This window comes from Brachionichthys hirsutus, unplaced genomic scaffold (genome assembly GCF_040956055.1).
Source record: "Brachionichthys hirsutus isolate HB-005 unplaced genomic scaffold, CSIRO-AGI_Bhir_v1 contig_790, whole genome shotgun sequence".
In the NCBI taxonomy this organism is placed as follows: domain Eukaryota; kingdom Metazoa; phylum Chordata; class Actinopteri; order Lophiiformes; family Brachionichthyidae; genus Brachionichthys; species Brachionichthys hirsutus.
Window position 1 is genome coordinate 132,471 of NW_027180324.1, and position 19,545 is coordinate 152,015.

General features: G+C 39.3%; 1 protein-coding gene across 1 annotated transcript; it reads right to left on the minus strand.

The window, feature by feature from the left end:
* Positions 1 to 4,168: 4,168 nt before the first annotated feature.
* LOC137912763 (TRAF family member-associated NF-kappa-B activator-like) lies at positions 4,169 to 8,111 on the minus strand. The gene is made up of 7 exons (XM_068756900.1): positions 7,998 to 8,111; positions 7,636 to 7,744; positions 7,411 to 7,481; positions 6,694 to 6,752; positions 6,478 to 6,596; positions 5,482 to 5,870; positions 4,169 to 4,849 (listed from the first exon to the last, which is right to left on the minus strand). The coding sequence occupies exons 1-7, from the start codon at positions 8,094 to 8,096 to the stop codon at positions 4,679 to 4,681; spliced, it is 1,017 nt and encodes a 338-aa protein (XP_068613001.1). The 5' UTR covers positions 8,097 to 8,111; the 3' UTR covers positions 4,169 to 4,678.
* Positions 8,112 to 19,545: the final 11,434 nt, after the last annotated feature.

The following is a 19,545-nucleotide window of genomic DNA, read 5'->3' on the forward strand; positions in this document are numbered from 1 at the left end:
AAGCAATCACAGACCTTATCATTACGGGATCAGAGGCTGAAAAACAAAGTGCAGGAGAGTTGCTCCTCCTCTCTACATTGGTGATGTGCACAGGCAGCCTGTTATCGGAGGTGTTAATTGGCAAATTCAGTACAAGTCAAGAGCATGTTCCATGTCGTCCCCGACCAGCTAGACTAGGTCATTAAACCGAAAATGGATTCTTTCATGCTGTCTTAACCCTTGAATTGCGAGCTAACATCATTGCGTTTTAGCCCACCCCCATGTATCAAGAAGAAAAATAACCTCCCCCGATTTAACAGCCACAATAAAACAGGAGAAAGAAGGCGACATAGGAGCCATTGTTTCGATTGTGCAATTATTTCAAATTGGTAGTCAAATGTCTTCAAAAATGTCAGAAGTTTAAAAATGTCTAACCCTCCTCAAGTACACATGAAAAAGCCTCTGATGTAGTTTCTCAACAATGTGATTGTGAGAACAACGGCATCGCCAGACTCGCCTAGTGTTCTGTGTATGGAGCAAGGCCCTCGTCCGCCTGAAATGTGAGCCTCCTTTGGGGTTCTGGGTGCGATCTCACCAGTGCCTCTGTCATCACTTGCTGTGACTGCCAAATCTCTGCTCCAGAAATCAGGGCTCTCAGACCAGCACTGAAGCAAACACAGAGGAGAGGGGCCATTCTGAGACTTTGCACAGGCATCCATGGCTTCAACACATTTCAGCAAAAACAAAGTCAGCTCCACCACTTCTGCACAGAGAGCACGATAAGATCAACGCATGACAAGACAACTGTGAGGTGATGCTCGCAGCTCGCGACGCCATGAGAGTTGGCAGTCTCTCATGCCAACGGTGACCAGTGCACAGACAGTTGAATATGCTTCTCCCCTAAGTTGTTAATTATCGAAATGACATTGATGTGAAGAGGGAATGCTAACCAGGTGACCTTAATCCACTTGCTATCTCTCTCTGTTTTGATCTGATTAAACCAGCTAACAATCTGGGTTTTTTTACACATGTGTTAAATCTCCTTGGCACGCCACGATCTGTTGTTTAAATGTTTAGAAGAGTAACTGTGGAAAATAATGTCTTAGTGGAACGGTGCCTTGTCTTGTTTGACTGTACTTGTACTGCTCTAACATTCTATCTAATAAATATATTCATCATTATCATCATCATCGGCAGCCTGCTAATTATCATCCATTTTCTTAGTAATGAAGAAACTGATGTGATTGTTCATAGAATTTACATATTTTAAATGTTTTTGTTTGATATTATAATTTAATCATTCATTTCGTCATAACTCCAACAAAACATATACTTATATTTGTGACCCATAAATTGTCCATAGAATATAAATTTTATGTTTATGATGTAAAAATTGTCATTAGGTGAAAAGACATAATATAATATATATAATAATGGACATGATTTAAAATTCAATTCAATTTAAGTAAAATGTTCAGTTATGAAAAACTTGTTTACATTGATTATTTTATGTAGCTGTTGCTGTCCAGTATTGCGTCAATAATTCTACAGGAGTGAGTCTTGCAGTTTGATTTTTGTTTTTGGAGGTACCTTTTTTTAAAGTTTATTGGGTAATCCAAGAAGATTACATATTTTATGTAACAGTTTTCTATTCATCAAAACTGAGTGGTGGTTCATTGCTCCACAACACAAATGCTCCAATAATTTGAATTTGAAACACAATATTGTGTAGTGGCGTTTCTTAGGTGAAACAATTCAGTTCACTTTGAATATGGCTGAACATGAAAACAAAGCAGGTAGCATTTTAAGACATGTGCGTCATACTAGTTCTTTTTTTTATTACCTCCGCCATGGAGGTTTTGTTTTTGACGGGTTTGTCTGTTTATTTCTTTGCTTGTCTGTTTGTTAGCAGGATTACTGAAAAACTGCTGGATGGATTTTGATGGAAAAATAAATCTGAATATGGGTCTTCGTCCAACTTAGTCATTAAGGAGTCCGATATGCATTATCATTAAAATGTCTTCTGGATCTGATCCAGAATGAGGTCAGGAAAAAAAAAAAAAATTTAACATTGAAAACTCCATTTATGGATTCAAAAATCAGTTAAAAATACACATAAACTCTGATTCACTTTTAATTTTCATGGTTGGTGTACCTTTAGAACAATTTGGTGATGATCCACGTCACCATGTGGACGGTGTAAATCTAATTAGGAGGGGAATGAGCTGCTGAGCGGAGGTGCTTTTCTAGTTGTTATTGCTTTCTCCATTTAATTGTTCATGTTCATTATTAATTATCAATTAGTATTTGTAGGGACTACTGCATTTAGTGCATGCATTAGATTATAACCTCAACACTACTAATTTATTTTAAATTGATCTAAACTTTAAAAGACAATGCCACATATATACGCTCCATTACACTTTATTCTACAAATTTCACCCCAAGAAAAATACTCCATTCCCATGAGCTCATGTCTCATCTGCTCATCTCCACTCAGGATAACCCAAAAAGCTCAAACGCTGCCAACAGCCAGTACAGTACATCAATTTCCTGCCTCTCCTTACTACTTGAAAATGACTGTGGTCCCCTGAAGCCAGTGACTTCTCCGTCTCCCCAAACTAAGCACCGACTGGTGGTGAAGAAACGCTGCTGATTAGCATGCAGTAATGATGGTGAGCTGAGCTCCATTGTTCTAACACCTCCCCTTTCCTCCGCACCAATCTGTCACCATTCAGTGGGCTAGAGCTGCCTCAAATGCTCTTCTCCACAAAAGAGATGGATAATTAGTTGCCCCTCATGAATGCTGCACTCTTCCCACCCCTGATTGCTTTCACCTTCTTGCTCCTGGCAATTTCGACACCTTGTAATCAGCCTGCCACTTCTCCATCTCAATCTATATTCTCTTTCCTTTTTTGTAGCTCTATTTCAAATCTACTTCCTCTGCACATTACAAGATGTAAGGCACAAATCATATTCTACAGGACACAACAGCTATAACAGTAATTAGAGCTAAAGTGGAGGTTTCTTTAACAGTCCAAATTACTGTATGGTGCATGAAAGTGAGTACATTTACAGGAGATTTACAAAACAAATCCGAGCTGTCAGTTTGAGTTTCTTCTTCCAAGTAACACTGAATGACAACATAATTATGAGCAAGCAGCTGTTCACGATCCCAGAGAGAGAAGCATGCAGGCGGCACAATGTTCGACTCTTCACAGATTAACCAGAAAGGATCATTAGGGATATGTATTTGCCAAAATCTCTGAATAAATTCTCTCCTCAGTGTTCATGTGATTTGAAATGTAAAATTATGTGGTTTCTGTCACTTCAAAATAAGCATGCAATACGTTTTGCACGTTAAATTAGATCAATTTAATTATGTCGGAGAAATAAGCCTAATGGCATGTATGATCATTCTAGTCCACCTCCACGATGTGTTGCAGTTGACAGACCACTGCATAACCACAGTTGAGAGCTTCACTGCATTACTGTGTTACACGCCTATGAGCCATTTAAGACACAGAGAAATGCTCAGAACCGGCTGCCAGGTTAGGATGAACTCAGTCGATCGAGACGAATTTGAGCAATTGTGTCACAAAAAAAATGTAATAAAGAAATAAATAAGTAAAGTTCATTTCCGGTCTTCACACCAAACAACCTACGCAACAAAGTGTTACCCGGCCATCGCTGTAGAACTGCAAAGTTCTGCACAACCGAATGTTCCCGTCTGTTCAAATAGCATCACAATAAAATACCACAAACATGTGCAAAAAAAAAGAACACGCAGGCCTGCAGCAGAAATGAAAGCTGACACATAATGTAATGCATGCTGTGTAAGATGTACCCTTACAGCACCTATTTCCATTTTACAATAACCTGCTTCAGTCTCTTTATTCATTAATAGGTAGGCTATGTCATGTGGAACTGATGCCCTCGTATGTCCATCAGCTTTTATATAGACTTAAAATAGTGTGTTTATTATACTATTGAAAGTAATATCAATGCAATAAATACAGAGTAAGCCTAAGGTAAAACCCTCAGCATTTCAATAGCAAAATAGCCGAGCATCTCACTGAACAATGAGTTGCTGCCTGATGTTAAGTGCTTCCATTTGTGTACAAATTTTAATGATCACATGAGATGAGTTCAAAATGCTTTCAGACTTGAAAATAACAAACACACGGAAATGAGGTGTGTCCCATTCCAACAGCAATGATCACAAACATATCAGTTAATCTCTCCAAATGAAATTGCTCCATGTCATTAATGCATATTGTTTTGTAATAAAAATGTAAAGCATGTTATAAAGATAATAAATACACATTTTGTCAACTGTGTCTTTATGTATGGCTGCATTTAAGAGCATCTGATTTACATTTGCATTTTGAAAACAAATGAATTTAGTTTTTAAATGTCACAAAAGTAAATGCTTTATTTGCTGAAATATAACATATTACTATGCATCATCGTGTCTTAGTATTAGAGTAAAATCTTAGCCAGGTATTAAAAAAATATAATGGGCAAGAAAAGTGTACCATTAAACTCTTCAACATTAAATAAATGGTTTCAAGTCTTATTGCAGTGTCATTTCAAATCCAGTACAGCGCATATACTTCATGGCAGGCAGGACTAAGCCACGAATACAGTAAGTCTGGAAGTAGTTTAGGCCTCGACCCGTCAGCCTCTGCTTCCATTGTTAATTGTCGGCTTCATTTTTAGGAGAGAAATGCAAGTAGAGATGGCTGTTCATTTGGTCCTGAGGAACCACAGCATGGCAGAAAGCACATTTAGCAGGACTGCTGCTCTGAGGCGTCACCAGCTCTGTCCCCACGCCAACTGCATCACACAACTCAGGGCTCCAGAGAGGCTGCAGAGCAGGACGAACCAAAGAGACAATATATTATTCATGCACTAAACAGTTCTTACACTCACTCTATTAAAGCATGCCAGACCACTTGGCCTTCAAGCTAAAGTATCTGTTGGTCTAAAAATGTATTCTACGTCATATAGTCTGGACAAATACTCTCCATCATATGAGGTGAAAGGCTTTTACCAACCGTTTCATTATCTTACAATTAACATATCGATCCAAAATACCAAACAGCCTCGCCCACTGTAACCTGTTGTGTGTTGATGTAAACCGGATAGAAAAAAAACCACATTATCATTTATATTATGAAACAACTTTAGACCTTTGGCTCTTGCAGCACATCATTCACAGTTTTTATTAGGTACTTATACACATCAGCATATAGAATCCCATCTAACCATCCTACTTGATGCGTTTCCATCTGGCTAACACGTTCCAGCAAAAGACGACAAATATAGCCAGAGCATCCAAGAAAAGACTCAGCACACACTACATAGTAATATGCTTCAAGGTAAGACAAGGGGAATATTATTTGGACTTCACACCATTTCACTCCTCCATTAGCAAAGACCAATCAGAAGATGATAATTTGCTAGTAGTTTTGTCAGACGTTCTCCTGTGAATCTCACCTGCTGGGGACCCCGCACGCTCTCCTGGGAGAGCGACAATGATGTTGACGGGGAGGGGGATGAAAGGTAGACAAAGTGCATGGGCAATTCCACAGGCTCCTCCTCTATCAGTGCGGAGGGGACACTACTGAGCGGTCGCTTTGCGGGCACGGTCAGACCAGCGTGTCGCTCTGGTGCACTGTTCAGGAAGTCATATTCACTGTCCGCAGAGGGCGGAAATTTGACGCTGAGTTTGGTGAGAGAGTCTACCAAGTCCTTGTCCTCATGGTTGGTGCCCAGAGGTGTGGGAGGGAGTTGGGTATCCACCGCTGACCTCAGCGCCGAGGTAAAGGGTCTCTCTGCCTCTTCTGTGTGGTCTGTGCACTGGATGGGCATGGAGAACCGCTGATCTGTTAGATGGTAAAAACATAGGATTTCACAATTTGTCTGTCTCACTTAACACGTTGTCCCGTTCCAATCCTAGCTTTAGAATTACGTGTAGCTTTAAGAAATGTCCCACTTCAAAATATAATATATAGTAAAGTAATTACAAATGGAATAAAAACATATTTAAACTGCACTTACTAATCACTACATTACTAAATATCCATCCATCTATCCATTTTCGAGTAGATGAGATGACTTCAATCATCTCGTCTCGTCTACAGCTGCTTTATCTGCTGGAGCTTATCTCAAATGACTATGGCAGAAAGGCAGGGTACACCCCGGACGAGTCGCCAACTCGTCACAGGGCCACGCAAAAGACAAAAAAATCACACACAGCGTCACCCCACTTTAGCAATTACGTTATATAAATAGTTCTACATCTCTTATCTGGAGCCAACATGAATTTGGAATTATTAAATTAGTGCTGTGCTACTTTTGCAAAAATTACCAGCCATATTTGAAAATGCCAAAAAAACATTCAAGTTCTGCAATGTGTTTAACTTAAATAGAGCAAAAACTAGCCAATTTAAACCTCTTTTCACTCAAGCAGGAGAAATAAGATTATTTTACCATTTGAAGTATCATTTCCTCCGTGGAATCTTCTTAGGTGATCTTTCTGTCTCCTGGTTAGGGAACGAATCTGCCGGAATTTCCCTTGAATTGCTTCAAATGCTTCCAGCATGTCCTGACTGAGAAAAAAAAAAGTAAAGAATGAAAAAAAATTCCAGTCTTTAACTGTATCGTCCATTGATTGTTTGAAGTCTTTGTTCATGGAGAGACACATACTAGTCAACGCTGCTGTTGACTGGCATGTTAGGAGCAATAGCACCAGTGGCCATAATGTCCTGAAAACAGAAACATTGCATTCATAGTGGTCATTATGAACAATTATCCGAGGCCGTGTTGTTAACAAATTTTTATTTACACATCAGAAATGTATATATTTATTGGGGAAAACAATCCCGGCCTCTTCGATAATGAACAGGAGAACTGCGCAGAGACATTATCCTCTAGCACCATCTGGTGAAGTAAAACTGGATTCACCTTTTGTCAACTAAGAGACTGGATATTTGTGCAGCAGAAATATAATCAGATATTACACTTTCTTGATTCCTGAAATCCCCAATTATTTAATTACGTAATGTGTAAACAAGATTTGGAAACGCTGGACAAATGATGGATGTGCACGAAAAAGTTATTTAAAGGGCAATACTTAGATGATACAGTATTTAGTATTTAGATACAGCTGCAAAACCAACGCTCAAAATGTCAATGACATATGGATCAACAGGTTTTGAGCGTCATAATTGCAAATATATAAATTTTACATGAATAACCTTTAATATTCTTGTTGACAAGTACAAGCACAAGTAGACATATAATTAACATGCTTGAATAAGAGAGGGAGCTGTGTTCATGTTCATGTTTTATCTTAATTACGATGTTGAAGAAAATCTGTTTTCACACACAACAATAGAAAAAGCTTTTACACTGCAGACTTACTGGGTACTGTATATTCCTATAAGCGTTTATGCCCTCAAGGAGACGGTTGCAGGGCTCACCTTTCATCTCCCCTTAGAAAACAAATCGTGAAAATTAAGCGTTTTCTTCAAGAGGAGAGACGAAATGAAACATATTTAGTCCATTTTCAAAGCCCAGAATGAAATGCAAGAGCAAACCAACCAGTCGGTGCATGAGCAGAGGGATCATCTGGCACATCTCACTCACCTGATGGTTGCCTTGTAGCTGATAACTTGGCTTCAAGTTTTGAAATCAACTCCTGCTGGTCCTCTATTTGCTTTTGAAGTTTTTGAGTGTATCCCTCATAATATTCAGTCTGTGAAAATCAGGTTTCCATTATTTTCTTACACCCAAATCTGTAATATTTTCTAAGATAAGCTAATCTACACATCTGGGCGTCAGTCTCAATGTCATTCACATGAATAATGGAGTTCATGCAATTTGACGCTAGATACAAACCAGAAACAAGTAACAGTGCAAGTAAATGATTACCGAAACCTGGAAACTCCTCTGTGAAGTATTATGTGTGCTATACGGGAAGTATTTCGGTTTTTATGCAAAATCGTTACCATTTGCTGCAGCTGTTTTTTTGCAATGTCCTTCTCAATGGAGACCTGGCGGTAAGCTTCAAAAGCTTTGTTGAGCTGGTCTCCAATATTCCTTTCCATACCGTGGGCTCCACAATCATCACTGACACGGCAGACATGAGCCCTAGGAGCAAGACTCAGTTAGAGAAACATGGCAGCAATTCAGTCCCAAATGAACACAGAACTAAGGACGGACATTACAATGAAAGCAAGTCAATCACAGCTGATGAAAAATGATTTGGAGGATAAAAAAGAAAAAATAGAACTTGTGAAAAACCATATCCTCGTATGCTTTAGTGATTACCACAGATCACCAGGATACACCTGTCAACAGTTACCTGCGCTGAAGAGCATTGACAATGAATGGCAGATCAATCAAGTTGCTCAATACGTTGGGATCGTCTTACACAAGACAGAAGCCCCTCGACTACCGTCACGTCTCCGTCTGACCAGCAGATCAAACTTACAGTTCTAATAGTTAACATGGACGTAAAGAACAAGATGCTGTCAATCATAGGACACACGCGCGCGCACGCACACGCTCATAGAACACACGCACGGCAACACTGGAGTCTGCCGACGCGCGTTAAAGCGTAACACCAAATAAAACACACAAAGTCCCGGACGGTTTCTAAATGCTGCTCCGTTAGACAACCCGGTGTCGGACCGGCAGCGGCCCCGGATCAACCGGCCGCGCTGCCGGTGAGCTGCCGGTGAGCGTCCGTCTGCTTACCTTCATTCAACTGTTAGAGTCGCCTGAACTTCAGCAGCAACGTTACGAGGCGCAGCAGCGGATATGGCTGAGTCTGTTCTACAGCCGAGCCGAGCTGGGAACTTCCCTCGGGGAATCCCCCCCGCTTCGGAGACTTCCGCCTTTACGCGGCTCCGGCCAATCAGCGCGCAGCTTGGAGGAGCGCAGGGTGGTTTGCTGGTCGAGGGTTCTTCCAGCCGACGCGCCTGCAAACCGACTGATGTGCATGTGAAAACTTCACGAACTACATTCAGTGCCAGTTTATTTTGTTTTTAACACAAATGTTTAACTTAATTACAAATATGTTGAGCCGAGAACAAATAAAAGCAAAGTTTAGCCTTGCTGGATTGAACATAAGGCCTTATCAGGGGCCATTGTGGTGACACTGTTACGCAAAGGACTTAAAATGCATCGCTCTGTGTATATTCAGATTTGCTCGCGCAGTTTGTGCAGATAGGTTTCGTATTGTGGCGCATGAACCATTCTCCCCAATACTGATTATTGAGGTCTTAGAGATGAGTTAGTTCAACAAGGAGGTCAAACAATAAGTAGCGTATAACATATCAACATGTCATCTGCGTGATAAGTCCACGACATAAATTAATACTGCACATTTAATAAAAGTTCAAAAAGTTTGAACAGAATGCAATCATGTACATTTACATACCTCTACTGGCAATGCCAATATCCATGAAGTACACAAATGTGTTTTTAAGACTTGCTTGGGACTGACAGTCTTTTACAGTTTTTCTCAGTCGCTTTGGTGCTTTTCTCACATCACTATTTGCACAGCACTTCGTGCATTTCTCGAAACAATTAGTGCAAACTGCAAAACCTAGTGACAACCTGCAAAAGCAGGTCACTTGCTCTAAATGGTTGGTCCATTCCTCAAAAGCAAGTCTTCATGTAAATGAAACTGCCGGTGTCATCAAAATGAGAAGTCTTGACACCACCGTTTATGAACAAGAGTCAAATGGCTTTGTCATGTTTTCATTATGACAGTTTTATTCTCTCAGTGTTTTCCAATAGAAAAGAAAAGGTCAGAAGTCGGTGACGCTACCTGAAAATGCTTAAGACAGCACTTTACAGTAAAGTTACACATTGCTGTAGTTAGGAGAGTACGTGAGTACAAGACACTGAATACGTACATTTCACAATTTTACTGTATATGCTCTTTGCAATTCTACAGCATTGTGCAATAGAAAAATACACTACAGTTACTTATTTAGAACAAACACAAGAAACACCCTTTTGGTAGAGCTGTGCACAAATGTGACCCTTATAACAATTCATATTGTACCAGAACACGGTAAATCATTCTGGCACATCCAGACGTTCCGTCTGTCTGGACACATATTTTCATCTACATCACAACGGATATCAACATCAACCCTTGCAATGCAGCGAGGAAAGAATCTCCTGGAGTGGTGAATCCACCCTCTGCATGACTCTGCTGTGATGTCACCACATGCTGCATTCATGGCTGCAAGCAGGGCCGTTTGTGCATAAAGAAAGGTGTAAAATTTGCTTGTATTTGATAACTAATTTGACAATTTCTCAGTTGCTTTAGTGCTTTTCTCCGATCAGAATGTAAATTCTCATAACTATTAGTTCAGCGGTGTCAAGCTCATTGTCTCTGAGGTCCACATCAGCATTATGGTGGCCCTCAAAGGGCCAGTTGTAACGGTAACACAGTGTAAATGTAACCAAATCTAATGTAAAGTAAATAACTGCTCCTTAACATGCTGATAAATAACTGTATTTATTATGTACTACTTATTACTACTACATACTTAATTAAGTTACAAATATTACATATGCAATTGCATAGTTCTAAATAATATATGAATAGTTTACTGCTGTAATAATCTCTGCTGAGGTTATGTAATCACTGGCGTCTGTCTGTAACGTGTTCCTCAATATCTCGGTTGATTATTGACCGATGTTTTGGGAATTTAACACAGTCATGTAGGGTGGGGAATTTCATCTGGATGGGATCCAGAATGGAGTCAATAACAAATATTTCATTTTAACATTAAAACCTCATTTACAGATTAAAAATCAGTTAAAACTCAACTCTGATTAACTTAATCAGTTTTTGTAAAATTTTGTAAAATTTTCAGCATTTTACAAAAACAAATGTCTGATCACAACTCTTGCGGGCCAAAAAATAATTTGGCGGGCCGCATTTGGCATCTGGGCCTTGAGTTTGACAAATATGTATTAGTTAAACCTCCATTTAGACATTTGTGCACATCATAGCAGCAATTTCCTCTTAGCAAATTGCAAATGCTTTTGGACATATCAGTTGCTTTCATACAATTCTCTGCTGTTTCATAACATTATCATTTACTTACGTCATGTCAGTCGAAATGAACTATACTTATGGATGCTGAATAATCGTTCCCAATAAAACTAATAGTCTTCATTGCATTGCTTGAGTCATTACCGGTACATACAAAATTGTTGAAATAGTTATCAAATTCTTTCAAGCACATTTTCTACCTTTCTTTTTGTACAAATGTCCCTGCTGGCAGCCATGGATGCAGCATGTGGTGACATCACAGCAGAGTCATGCAGAGGGTGGATTCACCACCAGGACCGATACTCAGTCCTGTCGCTCTGTTATTAATGCCTTTCCATAAGCAACTAATGCTTCTACATTTGATAAATCATCCATTGTTTTATGTGGAAGCATGACTGCACATCATTTAAACGTGTATTTCTGATATGTATCGCCTCAGACTATATTGTGTGTCAAAAGTGGGTATTCTCCCCTCAGTACACAGACCCACCAAGAGGTGGCAGCTGAGAGTGGTTTATTATGACGTTTTATTCCCTTCTTTGCAGTTACTAAAACTTCACGTTATTCCCAGAGAATAGACAGTGAAAATATGAAAATATTTATTTATGTTTCTGATTTGAAGTGTGAGCATGGTAGCAGTATAAAACTTAATAACCAGATCCTATGCTGACAACATCGGCAGCACATTGTTGGTTTTGGGTACCAAAAATAAGCTTTTTATAAATGACTATATAATATAGTGGTAATTAAGCCTGCATTGCAAATAAAGATCCTTTAATATCTGGGGATGTGCCAGACCACTTTTCATTACAACAAAACAGCATGTTGATCGAACAATAGAAAACCACAGTATATTAAGGTAGGAGATTATACACATTCAATTCAAATCAGGAGTTACATTTCTAAGCATGGCTCAAATTTATCCAGATTTTTCTTGCAATGCATTAGAAATATGTTGATCATTTTCATAGATGCAAGACATTTTGCATTCAGTTGCTTCTTTGTCATGGTGAATTGACACAGGTAATGGAATTTTCAATTAACATTTTTTTTTCTTTGAAAGGAAATGTAGCACTGATGTCATTATTGTATTATAGAATTCTAAAAAAAATACCAATACACATATTTTGTTTTAAAATGGAAAAAGTGTTTGATACAATAAGACAATTTTTTTCAGATGGTAAATGATTTCATGCAGACAAGCGCCTGACAAGACCTTTATGTGGTCACTCAGGGTGCTTTCGCACTGCACCAAGAGGACTCGGTTCCTTTGGGAGCAAATTCTTGCATTTATAATTAGTTGAAAGGTCTGCGTTCACACTGTGATTTCTTCACAAAACAAACTTTCGGAGCAGCGTCAAGTTGCTGAAAGGGCGCTCGTCATTTGGACAAAGTAGAAGGGGAAGTCCCTCCCTCTCCTATGTTTGGTTTGGTTTGGAGTGCGCCAGCTGCGGCTGCTGCTCATTCAAGGAGGGGAAGCTCATTTTGTTCTTGCCTACATCATAAATGTTACACAACGCTAGTCGTTTTTAAAGAAGACAAAGTTCAGTGGGACTTCAGGTGCCTGGTTCCTCCAGGCTTTCTGGAGTGTTGCCTCAGAGGTCGTCGTCTCTGACTCTCACTGACATCCCAACCTTAACCTCTAAAAGTGCTACAAACAATCTCAATTCATATACTGTACTGTAAAAGCTGCAATTACTGCCTCACAGTTTTTGTGACATCATACATAATTTAAGTTGAAGCTTTACATCCATGTCATTATAATATGTATAATTGATCATATGTAGTGGAATCTTTCATGTATCATCATGATAAATTTATCCTTTGCAGGGTTAAATGGTAAATGGACTCACACTCCAGTGGTTGACTGCTGCCATTGCTGACCCACCGGGAGCAATTTCAGGTTCAGTGTCTTGCCCAAGGACACTTCGGCTGGGATTTGAACCACCTACTCCCTGACCACTGGAAGACCCACTCTACCAACTGAGCCACAGCCACCCCATCCTGGGTGGTTGAACTAGTTGAACTAGTCCAGCTGACTCTGGGTGATAGGTGAGCAACAATCTAGACAGGACAACAGCCCATCTCAAGGTGGACACAAAGAAAAACAAGTTTCCTTTGTTTTATTGCATGTTTGTGGACTGTTGGAGGAAGCCTGAGAATCTGAAAAGAACTGAGAAGAACATGCAGACTCTAAGCAGAAAGGCCTGAGGTCTGGTTTCAAATTCAGGATCTTTTTGTTATCAGGCTATAATTCTAACAACCGTACTTCCACGTCAGCCTATAAAAGGAATTTAGTTCTGGCAAATTGGAATTAGCCACTTCATTGTATGACAAAAATATATTCAATATCACAGTTGACTTTTGACATTTTGAAAATAAGATTTAATCTCTTCATTATTTTATCCTTCGGATATTATGGTATGTAAATCATCATCCAAAACACATTTTAAGAGGGTCCAACAAACTTTGACCAACAAATTCCAATCTGTCTATCCTTGAATCCAAGTGGAGGTTTTGTCCTCATGTGAATCAAGTCCCTTGGGGCATTCATAAGAAATCACATTTGCAAAGACGTGACAGAAAAATTAAGAAAGAGAAAAAAATACAGAAAAAATATAATGCCTTGGTTAAGGCTGTCACGAGGCATGAAAACTACAGGAATTCCTATAATAGAGGCAACAGCAGGCCATCTGAAGAGTTTACCATATTTTCAATGGTTGTTTTGAACTCTGGAGTGATGACTGCCTCCACATAACTCTTGTCTTTTGATTCCGAGGAAGATAAATGTCTCGGACTGTGTTATACTGATATGCAGTGAACTGACTCGTGAGTCATTTGCATCATTTCAATGACAACCTAATCATTCACCTCAAGTGTCATTTTCTCTTTCTGTTCAGTCCTCAATCTTCCTTTGGTTCATCTCCCCTGAGGATAAAGTTCTATTATCCAGCTGACTGCTTGGGATATAAAATTGCTATAGCAAAACATCAGAAAATCAGACCCAAGACCTACAAACGACTTGGGTGAGGGTAAACCAACAAAGAAGAAGAAAAAAGACAAAAACACAAGGAGACAAATTTATGAACAGTAATCTGCTCTTTTTGATCTCTTATTTTCTGCTTCGCATTCACATGGTTCGTATCATATTTGCCCCTGCAGAGCTCCACCCTGCATTACCTTTAGCTAAGACAGTCAGATATAGGCTTCATGTGTGCCTTTATCACACATCACCATAAAGACACACTGTATGTGAGTTATAGCACCTCGATGACAGGTAGACAGTACCAAAGAAATGTGACAAATACACTAAATTTACTATAAACCATCGTTGCTGTGTTCATTCGTAACAGTATGCATTCAATCTATGTAATAAAATAAACAGCGTGATGTTTTGTTTGAAGAAATTACTTCCCCAAAGCTGCTTTTTTTTATATATATATCCTGACCTCACCACTTAGAAGTGGACATCAGAGGGGCAGAGGGTTCTCAGCAGAGACGATCTCAGGGGAGGTGTGGTGTCCCTTTCCATTATCGTCCATCTTAACTCAGGAGAAGACATTTGACATGGTCAGACATTTATTTATTTAGCTAAAAAAAAAAAGCTATAGGACATTGTGGGTAATTGAAAGAAGTGCATTTCTATTAACCAAAAATATTAGAATGATTTAATTAGTTATTTTCAAAAGAACAGAACGTAGCCACTGATGAGATCGTCCAATATATTCCCAGCGCAGGCAGACCCATTGTTTTCAGCGAATGTGAAAAGACTTCCAAGCTTTCTGGTCTAAAGGGGCCCGGTTCTAGCTAGATGTCACGCTGCAGTCTGGTTGGAGCGCAGCAATAAATCTTTGGCCAGTGAGGAGTCCATCCATGTTTCCTCTGGGTCTAGCAAAATAAACAATCTGCTGTAGGTCTGCAAAAAGACGAGATCAGACGGGGGGCAGAGCGGAGGACTCTGGCATGCCAGGGGGAGGGAGAGCGGAGGAATGCAGGGGAAATACATGGATCAAATTTCAAGGGCTGAGAAAGAGGTGGAAGAGAAACGTTGGAAAAATGCGAGGGGGGGTGGGGGTGGTCGCTTTTTTTTTTTTTTCAAATGAAATGCAATTGGTGTTAATCATCACAATTGTTTTGCCAGCATAATCAATCTCATTGTGAAGGGTTGCAGTATTTGTTTTTGTTTATTCTTGGACTATGTGAAATGAAGCCAGAGCCATGCAGCGCCTATTAAAAGCCGAAGCTGCACACAGCGCTGTTTTGGTTGAAGCTATGGCCTTAGGGGCTTCCTGCTATTTGAGGAGGATGGGTGGGGTTGAGTGCATTGCGAAACTGTGAGAAGATTATGTCGTTCGGAGAATTTTACATAAGTACTCACTCATTCTTAATCTGTGTAAAGCGTTTTTAAGGGCAATCTTCACATCTCTGATGTGCCAAATTCCTGGTAGAATCAGCCCTAGGCAATAGTGCTGTGTGTTAAACTACAACCATACAAATACTTTTCTTAAAAAGTTTCAATTTATGCAGTTATACTACAAGATTCACCTGTGTGCTTGTAACATTTCCTAATTGACACTGAGGGGAAGTTACCCGTATCTCCCTGCCCCAGTTTCGTAAGAGCAAAGCCACAAGCCAATTGTTGTGCAAGATGTAGCTTACATGATATACACTTAACAGAACAGATTATCAACACCTATGGATATTTTTTAAATGATCAATCATTTTACATCATGTCATTTTTTTATTCAGTGATTTGACTGTTTCTACAGTCCAATATTGCTAAAGTTAGCCGATAACACATTACTTGTTGTCCTCAGACACATGAATTGATTTATAATTTATCAATACAGGAAAAGGCATTTTGGACATGCAAAAGCAATAGTGGAACGGTGAGCATGGGGTTCAGTGGAATATTTTATTTCCGCCTGGGAAATTCTGGCATCAACAAATATTCCCTCATAATACTGTACTACTATTACAATACTTGCAAAACAAGGTACAGTGTTTTGCATATATTGCAGGTTCTCACAAGATTTGGTGAGCTTGATGAAACATGATGGAATTTAAGAACCAACTTTTGGCTTTGGATTTTATAGGAAACCGCATTCATGTGTTAGCAGTTGTGATGTATATATAACATATATTTGGTCTTCATAAAGTACATCAATTAAACGCTAAGCATTAGTTAACATCTGTTCAATCTTTTCAATGATTTTTCAGAAATGAGTATATGATGGCAACCGATTACACTGACTGATTACTAGACTATATAATGAAGGACTATTTGATTTAAATAATAGTATGAAAGCATTTAGAAAAAATTAAGTGTAGTTTAAATAAAACTGTAGACATAAAGGAGCGCACAAGGTTAAGCAGAAAGTCCCTTGCTGACTAGCAGGTATCTCGCCACATGAAGAGTGCCTCAAGTCCCTTCATTAGATTTTTTTCTCAGTCGTTTTGGTGCTATTCTCAGATCAGAATGAAAATTTTCATAACTAGTAGTTCAACCTCCACAACATTTAGTCATTTGTGCACATCATAGTTGCAAATTCTCCTTCCTCTGAACAAATTTCAACTGCTTTTGGACATGTTTCAGTTGCTTTCATACAATTCTCTGCCGTTTTAGAACATTATAATTTGCTTATGTCATGCCAGTCAAAATGATCTATACTTATGGATGCTATATTGTTGTTCCCAATAAAACCAATAGTCTTCATTTCATTGCTTGAGTCATTACATACAAAATTGTTGCACTAGTTATCAAATCCTATCAAATGGCATTCATGGCTTGCAGCCATGGATGCAGCAGGTGGTGACGTCACAGCAGAGTCATGCAGAGGGTGGATTCACCACTCCAGGAGATTCTTTCCTCGCTGCATTGCAAGGGTTGATGTTGATATCCGTTGTGATGTAGATGAAAATATGTGCCAGAATGATTTACCGTGTTCTGGTACAATATGAATTGTTATAAGGTTCACATTTGTGCACAGCTCTACCAAAAGGGTGTTTCTTGTGTGTTCTAAATAAGTGACTGTAGTGTATTTTTCTTTTCCGCAATGCTGTAGAATTGCGATGAACATATACAGTAAAATTGTACTTACTCCCCTAACTACAGCAATGTGTAACTTTACTGTAAAGTGCTGTCTTGAGCATTTTCAGGTAGCGTCACCGACTTCTGACCTTTTTTTTATATTGGAAAACATTGAGAGAATAAACTGTCATAATGAAAACGTGACAAAGCCATTTGACTCTTGTTCAGAAACGGTGGTGTCAAGACTTCTCATTTTGATGACACCGGCAGTTTCATTTACATGAAGACTTGCTTTTGAGGAACGGACCAACCATTTAGAGCAAGTGACCTGCTTTTGCAGGTTGTCTACTAGGTTTTGCAGTTTGCACTAATTGTTTTGAGAAACGCACTAACTGCTGTTCAAATGTTAATAGTGATGTGAGAAAAGCACCAAAGCGACTGAGAAAAATTGTAATAAAGCTCATGCAACTTTCATTAGCAGGAGTCTTTCTGCTCGAGATAAGTTTTTCTACCAGCAACATAGAGCACATTCATACTATTGTTACCCTTCAGTGAAGGCAATGCAGATCACGGGCCTACTTCTTAGTGCAGGCATGGGCAAACTAAGGCACATAATTCAATTCAATTCAGTTTCAATTCAGTTTTATTTATATAGCGCCAGATCACAACATAAAGTTATCTCAAGGCACTTTACAGGATAAGCAGGGAAAGACCTGCAGGGAAACACAGAACCCAACTTGACCCACAAGAGCAAGGAAAAACATCCCTTTAACGGGCAGAAACCTTGGACAGAACCTAGGCTCATGGTGGACGTAACATCCCAACTTTTTCCAACTGGGGTTTGTATGTGACAAAAGGTAGACATTTGCATATTATTAATGAATAACAACTCTGAGAAATTACTTTGTAATATTTGTATCACTATTTATAGCTGCCACCATCAAGACTAACTTTAAATAATTGGCAAGGTGAATGCATTAACTATCACAGTGAGAATGTGAACAATGGCATTGTGCTGAGCTCAAACAGCACCATACAATGTTTACAATTTGGAGAGTTGCCAGGCAGCAGAAATGTACACAATGAAAGAGCAGTGGGGCAGCATCAGGCCTGAAAGAACTGTCTTTGTACATTTATGACTCTCATTCTCATCTGACAGGAGCAAAATGAGGGCTAAGCTACACAATAGCACCTTTCCTGTTGTAATCACGTGCATGATATTTTATAATGTGTTTTTCGGAAAACTGGAGGCAAGGGTGCATAAAGCTAAAGTGTATTTATCATTCAAGGTTTAGAAAGTCTTACCGTAAAATAGTGACATATAATAGTGAGTGTGGCTGCTTGTCTGTCTCTGTGTTGCCCTGTAATGAACTGGCGGCTTGTCCAGGGTGTACCCCGCCTCTCGCCCATTGACTGCTGAGATGGGCTTCAGCTTGGCCTGCGACCCGATAACGGACAAAGCGGTTGGAAAATGAATGAATGAATGAATGTTTCTTAATTTCGAAATTGCCTCATCCACAGTTTTTTTGCATTCTTTTCAAGTTTTAATTATTATAGTTGCTTTAGAATAAATTATCCATATTAGCCAACAACTTCAATAAATGTTGCATCATTATCTTTTCAAGCTATCCTGTTCCTACTTTTAAATAGATAGCTTCAATGTTTTCTAATTCTCAGTAACTAAGTCAATAATACTTGGAAAAATTATGAATCTATTCCTTTCATAACTGTAAAGATAAACTCATTTATTTCACTGTAAATCAAATGCAGATTATGTCCCAGATGCAGAGGGGTTGGAAAGAAACCTGTCAGAAAAAAATACAAAATGAACATTTCAAACATCTGAATTCTATTTTATTCATTATTCAATGGAAGCAATAATGTGACTCATTCACTTCTGGACAACTGAGCAGGGACTGCAGGAACACCACCCCCACATCATCACCTCAGATTCATGAATGTGGCCTTTTTCTTCTGTGTGACACACACAGAGTCACCCACCCACTCTATATCCTGCCTAATTTACAGTCTAGACTCAGGGGAAATGAAGCTGCTGCTGCCAATGAGCTATTACTTGGCCCAACCCTTCTATACAGGTAGGAAGACATGGTGCTGTTGACTTAAAGAGGGTTCCATCTCTCTAGCATGTCTGTGCCTCAGAGTCGATTTCTGGTAGAGAGCTTTACATTATTTCAGGGAACAGTAGTGCAATGTCCTAAATTAACCTTACTTGCTTATTTCCCTTGGAAATACCCAGTCTCTCTCTCTCTCTCTCTCTCTCTTTCACTCTCTCTGTGTGTGTGCGTGTGAGAGAGAGAGCCTCTGTATCCGTTGCCGTTCTTGCAATTGTTTTCATCTGCATGTTTGTGCCTGTTACAGAGGTTATGGATGTGCAGTTCAGGCTATAGTGTGTATCCGATGAAAGGAGATCTCCTTCAGGGGA